The following is an 18,366-nucleotide window of genomic DNA, read 5'->3' on the forward strand; positions in this document are numbered from 1 at the left end:
TGTCCTTGTGGGGACCACCGCCTCTGAGAGGGTCCCAAGTGGAGGTCCTGGGGCAGCATCAGGGGGTCCCTGAGACCCTCTCCTGCTCTCAGTACCTGAGCGACAGCCCAAGACTGTGCCGTGTGGATCCTGGGGCTTGGGCAGAAGGGAGTGACTCGATGGCAGCTGGGTTCATGAGTGAGGCTCCCAGTCCCTCACCCCCTAACTACCTGGGATGAGGCCTGGGTTCTCACCAGGGACTCTGTGCCCTTGGGCCATAGCTTCCACTCCCTGGGCCTCAGTCTTCCCATCAGGAAAATGAGGGTTGGAACAGCCCATTGCCTTGAGTCCTGCCTGCTCAGAGAGCCTAGGGCTGGCCTTCTCAGGTTAGCTGTGAGCTGCCTCCCCTCAGGCTTCCTGGCCTCCACCCTGTCTGGCTAGGAGCCTCCATTTGTGCCAACACAGCCCAGATGGCAGGCTCCAAACCACCCCGTCCCGACAGCCCACCCCACCCTAGAATCAAGACATAGTCTGTGGATCGTCCTCCTTTGACAGGGGAGGAAACGGGGGGCCCAGAGACATTGAGTGATCCGTCTGGATCCCCAGCAAACCAGTGGTGGCACTGAGGGAACCAGGCCTGTGACACATTCTCCATCCCCTTCCCCCAGCACCCAACTCTGCACACATTTATAATATCAGTGGAGCCACTCTGAGGGGCAAGTGACCTTCCTGTGCCAATGGGCAAATCCTTGCCCCTGTTTGGGCATCTATAAAATAGAGGTGACAATTCCTTCTTCGTCCATCTTGCCAGTTTGCAATTGGGTGATGACTATGAAAGTAACTTTGTCTAAATTATCTCTTTTTTTTTTTATTGAGGTAACACTGATTTATAACAGTATATAAATTTCAGGTGTACATCATGAAAGTGACTTTGGAAAGTAGAAATTAGGAAGCTGAACTAATATCAGCATCTTACATTCCCAGGGCAGGACAGAACACCCAGAAGGGTCATCCCCGTCTCACTGGGAAGCCACATTTTTACAGACACTGAATCCAGGACCCACCCTCGCTGCCCTCCTACAGGGGTTTCTTGACTCTGGGATTCAGAAATCTGCACACATGTCCATACACAGCCTACCCACACCCATGTATATGGTCAGACACAGACACAAAACAGACACATTCACATGTCTGCAGATGTATTCCGAGACTTGCACATGTACACATGCGTGTATATACAGATACACATGTGGAAACACACAAGTACACATACCCAGGATGTCCATGCACACACAGCCACATCTGGTCTCAGAGTCACACACACACAGCTGCATGCACACGCGTGCACCCCCTCCACTCTCCTGGCACACAGACGTCTCTGGTGATGTGAGCAGGTCTTGCCTCCCCCCGGAGCAGTGTGGGAATGGATGTTTCTCTGGCTGCATTTCGATGGGTGCCCGGAAGCGCTCAGGCCTGGAGTGCCTGAGTAAATCAATATTTGCTGCTGTTAATTATTAAAAACAAAGCTACACCGTGTCTGGAACACACATCTCCGGAGTTCCTGCTGCCTCCCCGGGCTCCAGCATGACCCAGGGCCAGGTCTGGGGGAAAGGAAGGCGCAGTGCCTTCCTTCCAGGAACTCTTGGCCCTGGAGATGGAGAGTGGTGGGCAGCTGGAACACCTTCTTCAGGAAGCTGAAGAGAGGTTGGGCACTGAGATGGTGGGCAGCCCTGCAGGGTCCACATCAGCTGGTGTTGACTTGGCCACAGCTCAGAAAGTAATTGCCACTTTCCCAGCATCTGCCTGGGGAGGGGGTGCTGAGGCCCCAGCCCTGTCCCCGCTGTACAGGGGCAGACACAGCACAGAGTCAGCTGGAAGGGCCTGCAGAGTTCTTATATTTTATAGATGGGGAAACTGAGGGCTACAGAGGTGGCAGGGACTCACTCAAGTCCACTCAGCAAGTTGTAGCAAGGCCAGAGCTGGAACCCACATGTCCTGATGTCCACTCCATACCGTGGGGCCTTGGCAGCCCCTGCCTGGGCACTGTGGTCACCTCCCCCAGGATCAGGGCAGATAGGGCCCAGTATGGGGTATGGGCATGGGGCCTGCCAGGCATTAGGCCGGAGAGGGGTTAGGAGGAGGAGGGGACAGCAGCTCCAGGCCTTTCCTTGGCTTCCTAGTTCTGTCTTTTCCTAGCCGTGTGATCCTGAGCATATTTCACCTGTTGGAATCAGTATTCTATTCTGTAAAATGGGGATGACACTCGTACCTCCTGGGTCGTGAGGAGAGGATGAGACCTGTGAAAGGCCCAACATTTAGTAGGTGCTCAAGAAAAGCCCTCGATCTCCAAGGGAACCCCCTCCTCTTCCTGCCCGGCTTTACAGCCCGGTCCAAGAACCCCGTCTTTGAGGCCCTGCGGCGGGGTCCCCAGAGTCTGGGTAGACAGAGAAGACGGGGTCGGGCGCGCAGGGGACAGCCTGGGGGCTCCAGGGGACCCCGCGCAAGGAAAGCTTCCAGCGCTCCGGAAAGAGCGCGCAGGCGCAGTGTTCGGGGCCGCGGGGCGGGCTGCACCGGGGGCGGGGCCTCCCGTGTCCCCGCCCCGGATCTCCGAAGCCCCGCCCCGGCCCCCGCGCTGCCCGTACCTGGCGCCCCGCCCCCTCCGGGCCCGGCCGCCCGGCGAGCCGAGCGCAGGCAGCGCGCCGGCGGGAGCCCGGAGCCGGGAGCGCGGAGCTCGGCGCTGCGGGGCCGGGCCGGGGCGCGCGCGGGCCGGAGCCGGCCGGGCCAGCTGAAGCGCCGCCCGGGCGGGGACCGGGGCCGGGCCGGGCTCGGGATGGCGCAGCCGCGGCCCCTGGCGCCCCCCGGCCGTCCGCGGAGGGGCTCGCTGCCCACTGGGGCCGGCTGGCAGGTGAGGACCAGGACGAGGGCGGCCTGGCCGAGGGGGTCCGCGGGAGCCGGGGCAGCCCGACTTCCTCGGAGCCCGGCAGGCTCTGCCCCAGCCGGGGCGGGTGTGCGAGGCTCGTCATGGAGGGTGTGTTCGCTTCTGGGCTGACACCCGGCCACCGCAGCTGCAGGGCGCACCCCTGCCCGGGGGTCCCGGGTCTTGGGCTTTTTCTGCAGCTGCCCACAGAACAGAGTGTCCGTGGTGGCACTGTGGTTCTGGGCTACAGTGGCACTGTGTGTGTGTGTGTGTGTGTGTGTGTGTGTGTGTACTAGTCTCGGGACCACTTCACCCATCCCCTGCGCCCTTTAGGAGAGGTCTGAATGTCACCGTGTAATTTTGCGTGGTGCTCTGGGCCACTTTGCTCACATCCTTCCATGTGTCAGGGTGTCTGTTGCGCCAGAGAGGCTGTAACTGTGGGTGTCACTTGTTGCTGTGTGTGCGCTCTGGGTGACAGTCCCATGTGTTAGTGTTCATGTGGCTGTGACTCCCAGTGCATTGTTCCTGGCCAGGTTAGGTCCCCCTGAGTGGGGTGCTCTGCGAGACATTAGCGTGCCCACATCACTGTCGTGCTAGGCCTGTGCTGGGCTGCGGCTGTGTCGCTGCGGATGTTGCTGTTGTACAGGGTGTTGGGTTGACGGGCGTGTTTTGTCTACCTGGTCTACAGGTGTCTGTGGTTTCTTCTCTAACTGCCTATGGAATTGTCTCTTCCAAGCTCAGAAGTGTTGGTTATGGCCATAGGTGGCCGTGGGTCAGCATCTCCCGTGGACTCCTGTGGTGCATTTTACAGGGTGGGTTTCACCCCTGTGAACAGGCCTCAGCATGTGCACGTGGAGTGTTTGTGTCTCATGATCTGTAACAGAGCTCTGTGTGTGTGAGTGATGGGTGGTGTGTACTTAGTGTGAGGGGCAGTGTGAGGTCCAGACCTGTGTCCCTCATCCTTGGTGATTAAATACTCTCGCTGTTGCTGCATGCTTTTTCTTTTTCTCAAAACTCATTTAATGTCATTGGGTCAAGTCTGTCATGTCTGTTACACAGGGTGTGTGACTCTGATGGGGGAGGGTGAGCTTGTACGTGAGAGTGGGCTCTGTGGCTGAGTTTCTGTGAACATACCTGCCTGCATCTGCGAGCGCATGTTAGTGTATCTCTCGGCACGCAGGTGTGAGAGTAGTTTTTTGTAGCTTCATGTGCAGTTACTGGTGTGCAGATCTGCACAGGGGTGGGTTTGCATTTGTTTGTGTGGCTCCTGTGGTATATGGTCCTGTGTATGTGTGAGTGGGTGTGCTGTTGTGTAACTTAGGACACCGATGTGTATATTTGTGGTAGTGTATAGCTCTAAGAACGATGTGCACAGACCCCGTGCGTTTGTGGGTGTTTGCTGTCTTTGGTACAGCGAGACTGTTTTTAAATATTGGTGTGCAGGCCTGTGTGTGTTCGAGCAAGAGAGAAAGAGTCTGTGTTTCCTGGTGCACAACCCCATAGCACATGTGTGTGAGCTCCGGCGGTGCCCCCACTGTGCAGCAGGAGCCGGCTGAGTTGAGGCCTTGGTTGTGCTGGGGGAGGGGCACCATCCTAGAGACTCTGGGGGCTTCCCAGGCCCAGCCCCCAGCCCTGTCAGCCGGCAAGGATGCCGCCTTCCAGGAAGGCTCGTAGGGAGTTGGCGCTGGAGAGGCCGAAGCTGCCAAGCAGCTGGCAGATGCCCGGATTAACCCTGTGTGTGCCCTGGCCAGCCCCGGGAGAGGCTGGCTGGAGTGTGAGTGGTGGGGGGTGCGTGTGGACTCACACACAAGTGTTGGGCCAATGGGACATCCCAGCGTTCTCTCCCCCAACAGCCCCCCAGCCCGCACTGCTTGGGGCGGGGAGAGTGGGGCCCTCTTCCAGGAGAGGGGGACGGAACCACAGACCCTCCTGAGGATCCCAGTTGGGCTCATCTTGGGCTGGGACCTGGGGCTCTTCTGAGGGGCGCATGGGCCAATCCTGGCACTGCCAACCTCGCAATGGCATGGGGGAGATGTGTCTCCTTCCAAGGGTCACATCCCTCTATGTCTGAGGCCGCAGCCTCCTCCCTTGGGGAAGGGGACTGAGTGGGGTGGGCTGCCTGGGGAGGGCCCTGGGCCCCGGCTGACTTCACTCGGCACTTGGTCAAACTCTGCGGGTCGGCTGCGCAGAGCCGCCTCCTACGATGCCCCCTCCACCCCCGCTTGCTGCTCGGACAGGCCCACTGTGCTTGGTCAGAGCTGGGGGGACCAGGAGGGCGGGGTGGGTGGAGACTCCTTGGGGGCTTAGCAGGATCAGCTGGGCCACCCTGAGGACTGACCTGCTCTTGCCCATCTCTGTTGCAGAACACAGATCTGTTTGAGATGATTGAAAAGATGCAGGTGAGGTTGGCTCTGTAGCCTGTTCTGGGGAGCCACGGAGGTGGCTGAGCTGGGGGTGGGGGCCCTTGCTATGGGGAACCACAGAGGGGTCTGGGTGCCCTTGCTGTGTCTCTCTGAGGAGGGGCCAGGAGCCCTCGGCAGATGGTGCCAGGAGGAGATGGTGGCAGTGCGTTGTCCAGAGCCCTCTGTCTGGGGGTCAGAGTAGAGAGAGGGCCCAACTCCCTGTCTTACCCAAGGGCCCAGGCCCCACTTGCGTCTCCCCAGCTCCCATCTCTGTGTAGCTCCCTACCAGGGCTGGGGTCAGCTCCTCGGCCCACTCCCACATACACACACCATCCCCATCCCCCCCCCCCAGGAGGCCCCACAGGCTCTGCAGGACCCCCACGAAGGATGGGAGGAGGGACAGATGCCAGGGCACAGGGCAGCCAGGGGCTGTGCTGAGGTAGGGGGAGGTGTTAATGAGCTGGGCAGCCTGGAGTGCAGCCCCCGCCCCTCTGCCTGCCCCTTGCCCACCCTCTACCCCCCAGCCCTGGTCTTCCAGGCCCCTGCCTGTTTTTGGCATGGGTGTGTGTTGGGAGGTCGGGGGGGTGACTTGGACAAACCTCGGGAGCTTTCCCTGACAGCAGTTCACCCTCCAGACCCTCTCTCCTGCCCCTTCCTGTTTCTCTGCCTCTTAGTCCGTGTCCACCTCTCCCCCTCCTTTCTCTCTTTCCCTCTTTCTCCCCCTCTCTCCCCCTCTCTCTCTGCCTCTCGCTCAACAACACATATCTGTGTAGATGCAATAGCCTCCCTCCCCGCACTCAAGCGCGGCCGCCACCCCTGCCCCCACTCCCAGCGGCAGGCATTCCCGCACCGAGCCCCCAGCCCCTCCCTGCTGCCGGCCTCCCTCAGCCCAGGTTACCCCCAGGACAGCCAGCCCTGCAGAGGCCTGAGTAACCAGGCCGGACGGCACCCTGCCCTAGGGGTCCCCCCATATCAGCCAGGCTTTCCCCTTCTGCACAGGAAGGGTGTGCGCCGTCACAGGCAGCAGGCATGGGAGGGGTGTGACGGGACGTGTTGCCTTCTCTTTGCAGGGAAGCAGGATGGATGAACAACGATGCTCCTTCCCACCACCCCTCAAAGTAGGTCTGAACCACGGCCCACCCCACCCTTCTGTGGGCTGTCTGCCTGTGCTGTCTGCTTCCTGAGCAGCAGACCTGGAGGGGGATGGGGAAGGGGAGGCAGACTCCCTCCCTGGGGTGGGGGTGGGGCCTGGGGAGGGCTGCCACAGCTGCCCATCCAAGCAGCCAGCCCAGGAGAGTGCATCCTATTGTGGGCCAGGTGCCAGCTGAGGGGGTGAGGAGGGTGTACCCAGTCCCCGCCCTCTAGGATTTCTGAGGGGTAGAGAACCCCTCCCTTACTCTCGGCCTGGGGCCTTCATTCTGGCTCCTCCTCACCCCACCTACACCACTGCAAACTCACCCTGCCTCTCCAGGCTTCCCCATCCCAAAGTCAAAGCCCATCCCTCACAAGACAGCCTGCTGGGAAATGTTTTCCTGGAGCCGGTTAAGATCAGCAGTTGCAGGAAGACTCAAAACTGGGACCCAGGAGGCTTATGCTCTTCTGCTCTGTGTAGCTTCTGCCTGGGAGGGCTGAGGGGGAGAGGGAAACAGAGGGAGGGGTGACCTGGTTGCCCCACAACATCCCGTGAGGAGACTGGTTAGGAGGCTGGGGACCCAAGGAGATGCGAGGAGGCTTTTGGTTAGACTCAGAATTTTCTTGGAGTGGGAGCTGCAGAGCCCCTTCACATAGTCATATGGTTCTCTGGTTGGTGATTTGGGACCCCAACAATCCAAGAAGACCCAGGCTGGGCCTGGGGGAGTGGGCCAGGGCTTCAGGGGTGAGGGTTAAAGGCGGGGTTCTTACGCATAAGCCTGATGCTTTGTCCGGGGCAGGAGTTCTCAAAGTGTGGTCCTCAGACCAGCAACGTAGCATCACCTGGGAGCTTGTTAGAATGTCAATTCTTGGGCCCCACCCAGACCCACGCATCAGAAACTCTGGGGGGCTGGGGGCATGGCCATCTGTGTTTAATGAGTCCTTCAGGCCATTCTGATGTACTGAGAACCACTGGTCCAGAGGTTTCTTGTGGGGAGGCCGTGAGCCTCCTCTTCTGCAGGCAGAAAGATACCCAGAAGAGGCTGCCAGCACTCTGCGAGCTAAGCCTGCCTCAGCCCCTGCCTTGTGGGTCACCCTTTCAAAGCAAACCCTGCCCTCCGTGAGATGGGGAGATGAGGGATGGCTGGCTGAACAACAGAGCATTCTGGGGAGGCTGGAAGTAAAGGATGAGGACCCCACCCCAGCTGGGCCTCTGCCCTGCTTGTGTTTTGCAGACGGAGGAGGACTACATTCCCTACCCGAGCGTCCACGAGGTAACCAGCTGGACTTCCCGGAGCCCATCCTCACCCCAAGCCTGGGAGGCACTCACGCAGGGAGTCTGGATGCCCGGGTCCTTCTCCCTGTCAGGAACCTGACCACAGGCCTTGCTGTGGGGGTCGGAGACTCAGTTTACAGGCCCAAGACTTCAGAGCGCATTTGAGCCCATAGGCCTCTGAGCCAAACATTTCAGCCTCTGCCAAGGTCATGCTCCCAGCTCTACCTGCCCCCTCCCCATCCTTTGAGAATGGGACTTGGGGCTCCATGTGCTCTGGTCTGTGCCTGCAGTGGGAGCGAGAGGGCTGGAGCAAGTCCCCTGGAGGGGGTGGATGCGAGCCTGAGACCCACATAGGCTCTGGGCTTTCCCTTGGTTCCCCTTAGCCATGGCAGAAGTGGCCCTAGGTCTGAGTTGGGGTGTGTCCTGGCGCCCCCGGTGGGGTGCAGTGTGGGTGGCTCTCAGCTGAGTCCCCCTTCAGGTCCTGGGGCGAGAAGGGCCCTTCCCCCTCATCCTGCTGCCCCAGTTTGGGGGCTACTGGATTGAAGGCACCAACCACGAGATCACCAGCATCCCCGAGACAGAGCCGCTGCAGTCGCCCACAGCCAAGGTGAAGCTTGAGTGCAACCCCACGGCCCGCATCTACCGGAAGCACTTTCTTGGCAAGGTGGGGAGCCTCCTGGTGTTGCGGGGCTTGGCTGGGGAGAGAGTGGGTCACAGCCCAGCCCAGGGGGAGGCCAGGCCTGGTTGGGAGCAGCACCCATGGGCTGGGGCTGGGTGACAGTCTCAGGGAGGGAGTGTGCATGATGGATTCCCTCATTCATTCAACAAACATTTACCACAGAAGGCAGTGTTATGGCATAGTGGTTAACGGCAGAGACTCTACTATGGTTTGAATCCTGGCTCTGCCCCCTACCACATGGGACATCGGGCAAGTCACCTACTCTCTCTGTGCCTCAGTTTCTTCATCCATAAAAACAGAGATGGTGATGATACACACCTCATGAGGTCACTGTGAGGCTTTAATGAGAAGGTGCTTGTAAGGTGTTTAGAATGGCGTCTAGCACAAAGTAAGCGCTCAATCAGGGTTAGCAAGTAATGAGCACCAGCTGCATGCCTGGCCCTGGTTTAGGCACCAGGTATACAGCAGCAAACAAAACAGACCCAGGCCCTGCCCTCGGGCAGCCTGAGGTTGGGGCTGGGAAGACACAGTAATATCATGGCTTGACCTGGATCAATGCAGCCCTTGCCCCACCACCAGCCCCAGAGCAGGGACACTGCCCTAGATCTTGTCAGAGTGTCGCCCGATGGTGTTCCAGGCAAGAGTGACTGCACAAGGCTGTGGGAGCTGGAGGGGGAGGTTACATGCTGGGACCTTGTCTGTGTCTGGTTCCATGCCAGGTGCCGTCTCTCTGTCAGTTTACTCTGAGGTGGCGGAGTATAGCGTGGGCTCTGGAGTCTCGTGGCCTGGGTGCACATGTTGGCTTGTCCATTTATTGATGGTATAACCTTGGGCGAGTTATTTAATCTTCCTGAGCCTGTTTCCTCATATGTAAAAATGGAGATAATAAAAGTACACATAAAGCATCAAGAACCGTGCCTGGCACATAGTACGTACTCCATAGATGTGAGCTGTTATTATTACATCTTCATTAGCTCTGTGACATCAAGATTGTCCTATTTTTACAGAAGAGGAAACTGAGGCTCAGAGAGGTGAAGTGACCTGGTCAAGATCACACAATTACTGAGCTAGAAATTGGACCTAGCTCTGGCTGACCTTCCATTAAGACACACATACTATGGGAATAGACAACAATATTGCACTGTCATTATGTAATGTGATAAACATTGCTACAACAGTAATCATATTACAGTATGTAAATGTATCAAAGTAACATGTATATACCTTAAATTTATACAGTATTATATGTAAAATATATTTTAAAAAAAGACACGCTATGGGAGGGTCATGCTCCTAGCTGTGTGGGTGCTGGGAGGAAGAGGTGACTTCTTGGGGAGTTGTGGAGCTGTGTGACCTCAGTCTGGGCCCAGGGCCTTGGCCTGACCCTGGGGGATATTGGTGCTAAGGTGAGGGGTACAAGGGGTGGAACCCATTGTGACCTTGACTAACCAGCAGGCCCCGGTTCAGGAGCCAAACCCAGACAAACCCAGAACAGGGCCTGGGATTCCCACCCCTGGCTGAGCCCTTTGGGAGGAGAGAGACCTGCATCTGGGCACCCACCATCCAGAGGCTGTCAGCTGGCTCTGGCAGCTGGTGGGATCTCGGGGACTGTGTGGGTCTAGCACATAGTTGGCAGGAAAGTTTGCTGAAGGAGTGACAAGTGACAGAATGAAGGTGCTGCCCTGAGCACAGAAGGATTTGCAGAGGTACAGGTCAGGGGTCAGAAGAGGCATGATGACTGGGGTCAGGTTAGCAGGACAGAGAGGAGGGGCCCTTTCCTGACTCCAGGTGGGATGACTGGGGAGGCACTGGGCCCTGTCCTGGCAGGGGAGGAGGTTATGGTGACCTTGGGCATTGACTCCCTGGGACCCTGAGCCCTCTGCTCTGGCTCCTCTGGGCAGGGGGTTTGGGGAACTCCCCACCCCGGGGACTTCGGTCCAGCCCTCTTTGCCAAGTGCCTAGCACTCCCTCTTTGCCAAGATGGTGCCAAGCATTTGGGGGTTTCCATCACTCTGTGACCAGGCAAGGCTGAGGGAGACTCCACCCCATGTTCACTCAGACTGCCCCTGAGCTGCGGATTTGTGGGGCACATCCCCTGGCCCCTGCCTCTCTCTCCTCCTGCCCTCTGAGCACAGGTGTTCATGTTTGAACAGGACGTATTTCCAGGATGACTCCTGGGGTGGGTGTGGCTGGGGAGCCAGCCCCACTCCCAGGGCCGGCCAGCAGTGGGAGCCTAGGGCTGGCTGGGGTGTGATCTCCCTGCACTCCTGGCCCTTTGCTTTGGGACTCCCCCACCTGGAGGTGCCAGCCCTGGGCTCTTCTCTGGGGGGTCCCACCTCTGCTGCAGCTGCCCCTTGTGCCCTTGGGGGTGTTTCTTCCCAACCCTGTGGCTTCTCCAGGTGAGGCAGGAGGGTGGGAACCCGCCCGGTCAGCCGCCTGGTATGTTCATGAGAAGTTTCACTTCCTGTTTCTCACGGGCCCTGGCTCCAGGGGCCACAGAGCCACAGGCTGAGCAGTCAGTCAGTCGGCATATTTTTATCGAGCACCTACTGTGTACCCAGCCCTGAGAAGGGCAGGGGCTGGGAGACAGGTATACTGGTACAGCTGTGGTCCTGACTTTGATGAGGACCCAGAGAGCCAAGGTTCCTATAGACATCCATTGAACACCCACTCTGTGCCAGGCACTGTATCTCTTTAGTCCCCGCCACCATCCCACAAGGTCACTGGCCTCACTTCCATTTTATAGACTTGGAAACTGAGGCACAGAGAGGTGAGGTGACCTTCTCACGCTACCCAGCTGGCAAGTGGCAGAGCTGGGGTTTGAATGCAGGTCTGCCTGATGCAGAGTCTGCTGTTAGCCATGACACCTGCTGCTTGATGAGGGACCCCCATATGGGAGTGAGTTGGCTCTCTGGTCTGGTTTCTGGAAGCCCCGACCTCAGCCTCTCCCACTCCCCCGGCCCCCACCTCCCACCACAGGAGCATTTCAATTACTACTCACTGGACACCGCCCTGGGCCACCTTGTCTTCTCACTCAAGTATGATGTCATCGGGGACCAGGAGCACCTGCGGCTGCTGCTCAGGTGAGGACGGGGTGAGGGGATCCTGCGACAGCAGCAAGGGCTGAAGTCTTATAATCTGAGAGCCCATCTCATTTTACCCACTCTTCCAATCAGGGCCCAGAGAGGGGCTGGGATTTGCCTGAGGTTGCACAGGAAGTTAGTGCCCAAGCCAGGCCAGGCCCCCATCATCACCTCTGGTCCTCCCTGGGGTCGGCCCCCTCTGGTCTTACTTTGCGTGGAGGGGCTCCCATCCCCCTTTCCCACTGCCTAGTCCCTCACTATGGGCTTTCTCCTCCCAGGACCAAATGTCGGACATACCATGATGTCATCCCCATCTCCTGCCTCACCGAGTTCCCCAACGTGGTCCAGATGGCAAAGGTGAGGCCTCTGCTCCTTCACGCTTAGCCCTCTTTGGGCAGCCCAGGTGGGCTCACAGCTGGGCGGCAGCTTTGCCTTAGCGTGCCCTCATCTTTAGCTGCAGGTGCTAGCCCTGCGTGCTGCAGCCCCAAGTAAGGGGTCCTGCCTCTCACCTGTTCCCATGGTGTCCACATGCTGCCATGTGCTCTGGGCTGCTGTCCCCTGCCTGTGTGCTTTTGGCACTCGTTAGATATAGGGGACCCCAGTTCTCTGCACCCCATTCTGAGCAACAGTGAGCCCCAGTCCTGCCTCCGTCTTGGCTGTTCCCTCCCTTTCTGCCACTGTCCTCCCCAGACCGTGGCCAGGGTCTGCCCTGGCCCCAGGCAGGGGCCCCAGCCCTCCTCCCGGCCCCCCTCAGGCCCTCCCTTATCTCCTCCTGCAGCTGGTGTGTGAAGATGTGAATGTGGATCGATTCTATCCTGTGCTCTACCCCAAGGTATGGCTGGATCTGGGCCCTGCTCACTCAGGGTGGGTGGGTACTGGGGGACTGAGCATTTATTGGGCACCTGCTGTGTGCAAGATATTTTTCCTGAGTTCTCTCATTTAATCCTCACAATAACCCTGCAAAGTCCACAGTTTGCAGAAGAGGAACCGGAGGCCCAAAAGGGTTCTGGGCCTTACCCAGGGATGCAGAGCAGATAAGAGAGGCCTGCATTTAAACCTAGTGTTATCCACCTTGGAGGCAAGCCTTACTTACCTCTGGAAACTCTCAGTGCCATTTGGGACCCTCCCAAGGGCAATCAATCTGTGCTCCTGAGCCAGGGAACTCCACTGGCTTTGGCTTCTGACCCCTGGGAACCTGGGGAGAGAATAACACGGGCACCTCCATAAATACTGCCCCACAGACAGCAGCTGCACTGCCAGCTCACGTGGTGGCTGCTGGGTACTCAGTTCAAGGCACTGTGACAATGTGGGAAAAAGGGTAGAGGCTTCTGTCTTCAACAAGCCAGGCAGGCTTCCTGGAAGAAGCGGGCCTTGAAAGACATGTAAACCCTGGTGGCTCTGACTGAATTCTAGAGCCGGGTGAGGTCCCTGAGGGGTGGTGTGGTCCAGGAAAGGTCCCCTGAAGGAAAGGACCTTGGAAATCAGGTCCCACCTCTCAGTTACAGAAGAGGAAGCTGAGACCCAAGGTGAGGAGGGGAACTTGCTCAAGGCTCCACAGCACGTGAGTGGGACTTGGTCTGTTCTAGAATGATGAGGGGGTTTACAGAGGAGCCAAGGAGCGAAGTTGGATGTTGTAGAGCGGAGTAGGGATGGGACTGATGGGCAAAACTTGGGAGCAGTGAGCTTAAGCTTTGGAATCCAACAGATCTGAGTTCAAGTCCCAACTCTGCCACTTGCAAGCTGTTGACCTTGGGCAAGTTACTTAAGCTCTCTGAACCTTGGTTTCTTCATCTGTAAAATGGGGACAGCAGGAGTGTCTCCCTCACGGGCTTGTTCTGAGGATTAAATGAGAGGATGCCTGTGGAGAGCCCGGCACAGTGCTTGGCAGGTGGTAAGAGCAATAAACGGTAACTTGAAAAAGCAGTCTATTTCACCCATCATCCTCTCCCCCCAGGCTTCCCGCCTCATCGTCACCTTTGACGAGCATGTTATCAGCAATAACTTCAAGTTTGGAGTCATTTATCAGAAGCTTGGGCAGGTGTGCTCACCGCCCCCTCCCTGCCCCGCCCCCAGCCCACCTAGCCGTGTACCTGGGACTTCAGACCTTTGCCAGGGAGAGCACCTGCCCAGGGACTCAGTTTCCCTGGAGCTCAGGGGCTGCCAGAGGTCCTCCTTCCAGCCTTCTCTGGGTTTGAGTGGGGGTAGGGGGGCAGAGGCTGCTCAGGAACTCCAGCTTGATGACCTCTGCCCTCTGTGTGTCCCCAGACCTCCGAGGAAGAACTCTTTAGCACCAACGAGGAAAGCCCCGCCTTCATGGAGTTCCTCGAATTTCTTGGCCAGAAAGTCAAACTGCAGGACTTTAAGGGGTGAGCATGAGGGTGGGACAGGCAGAGTATAATCTGACCCATGCCCTTGGGCAGGGAGGGAGCCCCCGTCCCGGCCCCATGGAGGCCTGGCCGGGGCTGGAGACTGAGCCGGGGCCTGGGGGGCCTGGGGCAGGTTCCGAGGAGGCCTGGACGTGACCCACGGGCAGACGGGGACCGAGTCTGTGTACTGCAACTTCCGCAACAAGGAGATCATGTTTCACGTGTCCACCAAGCTGCCCTACACAGAAGGGGACGCCCAGCAGGTAGCCTGGGCACCCACCACCTGCTTCCCACCTGTCCTCTCCTCCTGTCCCATCTACCTGTCTGTTCAGTGTCCACCACACCAGGTTCAGGCCCTGGGATGTAGAGATGGAAGTGATCCAGTTCCCCCGCTTGTGGGCTCTAGTTGGGGCAGAGTGACAAGCTGCTGCCATGTTGTAAAAGCCTCAGTTTCCACATCCGTGAAATGGGGATAATAATGGCACCGACCTCATAGGTGGGCATAACTGAGGGAACACACGCAGAGTGGCTAGAACAGTATGTGGTATGAGCAAGAACTCAGTACGTGTGAGTGAGTGTTTTTACAGGGAGTGCGGGGCATTGTGGGGTCACATGCCCCCACATGTAGGCTTGGCAGAGGTAGGAGTCAGGAAGAGCTTTCAAGATAAAGTGACTTGTAGGCTGCAAAGGAGCTGGGAGAAGGCAGGGGAGTGTTCCAGGTGGAGAGAATGGCTTCTACCCTCTGCAGAGGCCTGGAAGTGAGGAAGTGCAGGCATGTTCCTGCAGCCAAACTCAGAAATTTGTCACCTTGTCCTAAGCTTCCTGCAGGACTGTCTATCTTAACCCTTTGCCCCCAGGGGGATAAAGGGTAATGTGAGAAAAATGGAAATATTTATTCCTTATTTTTAGTGTCTTTTAATTTTCTTTTAATAAGATCCTCTGTTCATTTCAGCAACATGAATATATACTGAGTGGAACTGGTTTATTCGAGAGGGGCCGTGCTTGTGGTATTTAGACAGGAGAAGGGCTGAGAGGTAGGGCCTGGGGACCAGGAGCCCTGGGTTCAAGTGCCCTAACTCACTGTAGGGCCTTGCAAGTCACTTCTCTCTTGGCCTCGGTTTCCTCATCTGTCACTGGCTTCCAAGAAAACTGAAATAATTTTAACACAAGTTTGTCACCACATGTTTTTGGGGGGAAGCAAATCCTTAGACATGCCTGCTGCCTACCCCAAACCCTCCCCACCCCTGCGGGCACCGTCCCCTGCACCCTGGAGCCCTGCTCCAGCCGGGTCGTGAAGGCCTGTGGCCCTGTGCTCAGTTGCAGCGGAAGCGGCACATCGGCAATGACATCGTGGCCGTGGTCTTCCAGGATGAGAACACGCCCTTTGTGCCCGACATGATCGCGTCCAACTTCCTGCATGCCTATGTGGTGGTGCAGGCCGAGGGCGGGGGGCCCGACGGCCCCCTCTACAAGGTGGGTGATCATGGAGCCTCCAAGGGGCATCGGCCGTGGTCCAGACACAGCCCCGCCCTCGCTCTCTCTGAGTTCTCTCTGATCCTCAGTTTTCCCAACTATAGACAGGGCACTGTCTGGAGGGCTCTGAGCCCTGCTCTTGCTCTGATGAGGATTCCCATCCTGTCCTCTCTGCTCCCTGCTGTTTCCCCCCTGAAGGAGGCTGCCTCCCCTCCTCCACCCTTTAGACTCCTCCGCCTTCATCCTTGGTGACTCCTGAGATCCCCACCCCTTCCCACCACTCAAATTCAGGATCAAGGATGGAGGAGCTAAAATCCTGGGGTTCACTTGCCTAGTCAGCTGTCACCGAACCTCCCCCACCCAGTGGCAGGCCCTGTGCCCAGCATGGGGCAGGGGAGGGTGGTGAATTAGGGGTTTCTGGCTGGTGTGGGGACTCCACAGGGACTGCTTCCCTGTCTTCCAGGTCTCCGTCACTGCGAGAGACGACGTGCCCTTCTTTGGGCCCCCCCTCCCGGACCCTGCTGTGTTCAGGAAGGTGAGGGGCAGGCCCCAGCCCCGGTCATGGGCAGAGCAGGACTCTATGGGTGGGGGCCGAGGGGAGCACGCATTCTGTGGTGCGAGATCCTGAAGCCCCACTGTGTCCCGGGGCCACTGGGTTCCCCTAACCCAGCTTTTCTGTTCATCTTGATAAAAACTGTGCCCTTTATTTACAAGGTCACAGAACAAGCTATATCATTGTTTTACATTTTTCATAGCAGACTCTGTGGCCTTTCCTCATTCCTATTCTTTTTGACAATTACAGTCTTCTTCTAAAATGTTTGGGGAGGGGGCACATGCCTCTCTCACCTCTCAGAAGCACAGTTGCAGTCTTGGCTTCAGTCACCCCCACCCCTAGACTGAAGCAGTAGGAGACCCCAACCCCCAACCCCTTACGTCTGTGGGATCTGTTCTCCGGAGGGGTGGGCAGCCATGAAGGGCATAGGGAGCCCCCACAGGTGCCTGGGCTGGGGAGCTGAGCCAGGAGGTGCCCTTGTGGGAGTGAAGAGGGCAACCCCCAGGTCCCATCAGGGCGTGGCTCGGCAGCTCCAGCCCCTGACCACTGGGGGCTCAGCCCCTGGTCTCTGTTCACCTAACCCCCCTCTCTCCTCTCCTCCACTCTGGGGGCTCCCAGGGGCCTGAGTTCCAGGAATTTTTGCTGACAAAGCTGATCAATGCTGAATATGCTTGCTACAAGGCAGAGAAGTTTGCCAAACTGGAGGTGAGGATGGGCTGTGGGAGCTGAGCCCCTCCCCCCAGCCGAGAATTTCAGCTGTGCCCCTGGGGAGGGAAAAGCCACCTTCAGACCCTGGCCTTAGAGAGGGCTGTCTGGGGGAGGACGGATTTACGGATGGGTGGCCTCGGGTCAAGAGAGAGGAAGTGGGCATTTCTAGGGCTGTGTGAGGAATGCCCAGGAGGGGCTCGAAGGTGGGCAGGCCGGCACAGAGGACACCGTGGGCGAGGGGGAGAACTGCGGGACGGGGACACGAAGCCAGATCTTGGAGGAGCCCTGGGGGCTGCTTGAGCTGCCGAGGGGCCTGAGGGAAGCCGGCGTGGGCTTCGGGGCCCAGGCCCACTCCCTACTCACTCAGAGAAGGTGGCTGGGATTCGCATTGTGGGACAAAGGGCTGATCCCTGGGGTCTCTCCTGCCGGCCCTCCCCACAGGAGCGGACACGGGCCGCCCTCCTGGAGACGCTCTATGAGGAACTGCACATCCACAGCCAGTCCATGCTGGGCCTGGGCGGCGACGAGGACAAGATGGAGAACGGCGGCGGTGGCGGCGGCTTCTTCGAGTCTTTCAAGGTGAAGGGCCCGGGTCTACCTGGGCGCGGAGGGAGAAGGACGTAAAGTGTGGGGGTGTGGCTAGAGGCGGGCTCGCGTTGGAGGTGGGGTGGGGGCGTGGGTCAGGGTGGAGTCGGGGATGGGGTTATGGACAAGGCGGAGTGTGGCTAGAGGCTGGCTGGAATTGGGGGTGGGATGGGCGCGTGGCTCAGGGTGGGGTCAGGGGTGGGGTCATGGACAAGGCTGGGAGTGTGGCTAGAGGCGGGCTCATTTTGGAGGTACAGTATGGTGGGGGCGTGGCTTAGGGCTGGAGTCGGGGGTGGGGTTAGTAGACTCAGGTGTGAGAGCAGGGCTAGGCGGGCACGTTCTGGGCTAGAGTCTAGGTGATGGAGAGCCTCAGGGTGGACTTGGGCTTTAGAGTGGGCTTAGTCTTGGAGATGTGGTCTCTGCCTGGGGTAGAGTGCGCGGTTGGGAGTGCAAGTTGGGGCTCTGGCTTGGGGAGGAGTTAATGGTTGGAGGCTGGGCCTAGGCTTGGGGGCAGAGGCTGCCTGGGAGTTCTGCTGAAGGTTGGAGCCCTCTGGGTGGCAACAAGGTGCCTATGGTGCCAAGGGTGGTGACTGCCAGGTCAGCAGGCAGAGAAGAGAGGAGGAGGCCTCTGTCCTGACCGAGGGAAAGAAACAGAGGTCTAGAAAAGGGGTGAACCAAGTGGCCATAGGAGAGGGACCTGGCCTGTGTGACCTCAGGCCTGTGTGACCAATCCCGGCTGTCTCTGGTTTAGTTTAGCATTAAGAACACAGACTCCCTGAGTTCAGATCCCAGCTCTGCCACTTACCAGCTTGGGCATTCTCTGAGCCTCAGTTTCTTTAACTGTTGGGTAGGGTAATGGCAACTAACGTCATACAATTGTTGAGAATTATTTGTAAAGCAGTTAGACTAGTGCAACATAAATTAAAAAGCAAAATGCGAAACCCTGCCCGTCTACCTCGGCAACTATTGTCCACGGTGAGGGGCAGAGGAGGAGACAGCGCCTCTTCCCCCCGGATAGGGCCTGGACTCCACAGGCTGCAGGTCCCCAGGCAGTGGCTTCTTTGCCATGGTCTGCTCCACCCGCAGGCGGAGGCCTGCCCACCCTCCAGGTGCCCAGCCAGGCTGGTTGGGCCTCACCCTCACCCCAGGGCAGGCCGCAAAGCTGGAGATGTGGGTTTGAATAAGGGGGTTAGCCCAGCCGCCCAGGCCTGCCC

At 58.4% G+C, this 18,366-nt stretch overlaps 1 protein-coding gene across 10 annotated transcripts in view; it reads left to right on the forward strand.

Annotated features, from left to right (window-relative positions):
• RAP1GAP (RAP1 GTPase activating protein) overlaps window positions 1-18,366 on the forward strand; it is a 49,610-nt gene that overhangs the window by 21,778 nt on the left and 9,466 nt on the right. For 3 of the 10 annotated variants that reach the window (XR_015555838.1, XR_015555839.1, XM_087446630.1), the window contains exons 3-16: window positions 5,260-5,295; window positions 6,369-6,416; window positions 7,665-7,703; window positions 8,184-8,369; window positions 11,364-11,467; window positions 11,746-11,824; window positions 12,246-12,299; window positions 13,422-13,505; window positions 13,733-13,833; window positions 13,967-14,096; window positions 15,151-15,306; window positions 15,770-15,841; window positions 16,478-16,564; window positions 17,009-17,146. Coding sequence is in view for 5 of the 10 variants with exons in the window: in XM_087446630.1 (XP_087302756.1) it covers window positions 5,278-5,295; window positions 6,369-6,416; window positions 7,665-7,703; window positions 8,184-8,369; window positions 11,364-11,467; window positions 11,746-11,824; window positions 12,246-12,299; window positions 13,422-13,505; window positions 13,733-13,833; window positions 13,967-14,096; window positions 15,151-15,306; window positions 15,770-15,841; window positions 16,478-16,564; window positions 17,009-17,146 (1,296 nt within the window). In the remaining 5 variants the exon portion in view is untranslated. Of the gene's footprint in view, window positions 1-2,693; window positions 2,885-5,259; window positions 5,296-6,368; window positions 6,417-7,664; window positions 7,704-8,183; window positions 8,370-11,363; window positions 11,468-11,745; window positions 11,825-12,245; window positions 12,300-13,421; window positions 13,506-13,732; window positions 13,834-13,966; window positions 14,097-15,150; window positions 15,307-15,769; window positions 15,842-16,477; window positions 16,565-17,008; window positions 17,147-18,366 lie in introns of those variants that run through there. The other 7 variants (XR_015555835.1, XR_015555836.1, XM_087446625.1 and 4 more) reach the window with 5 other exon arrangements.

This window comes from Ceratotherium simum, chromosome 22 (genome assembly GCF_057802395.1).
Source record: "Ceratotherium simum simum isolate JZ-2026a chromosome 22, ASM5780239v1, whole genome shotgun sequence".
NCBI classification, from domain to species: domain Eukaryota; kingdom Metazoa; phylum Chordata; class Mammalia; order Perissodactyla; family Rhinocerotidae; genus Ceratotherium; species Ceratotherium simum.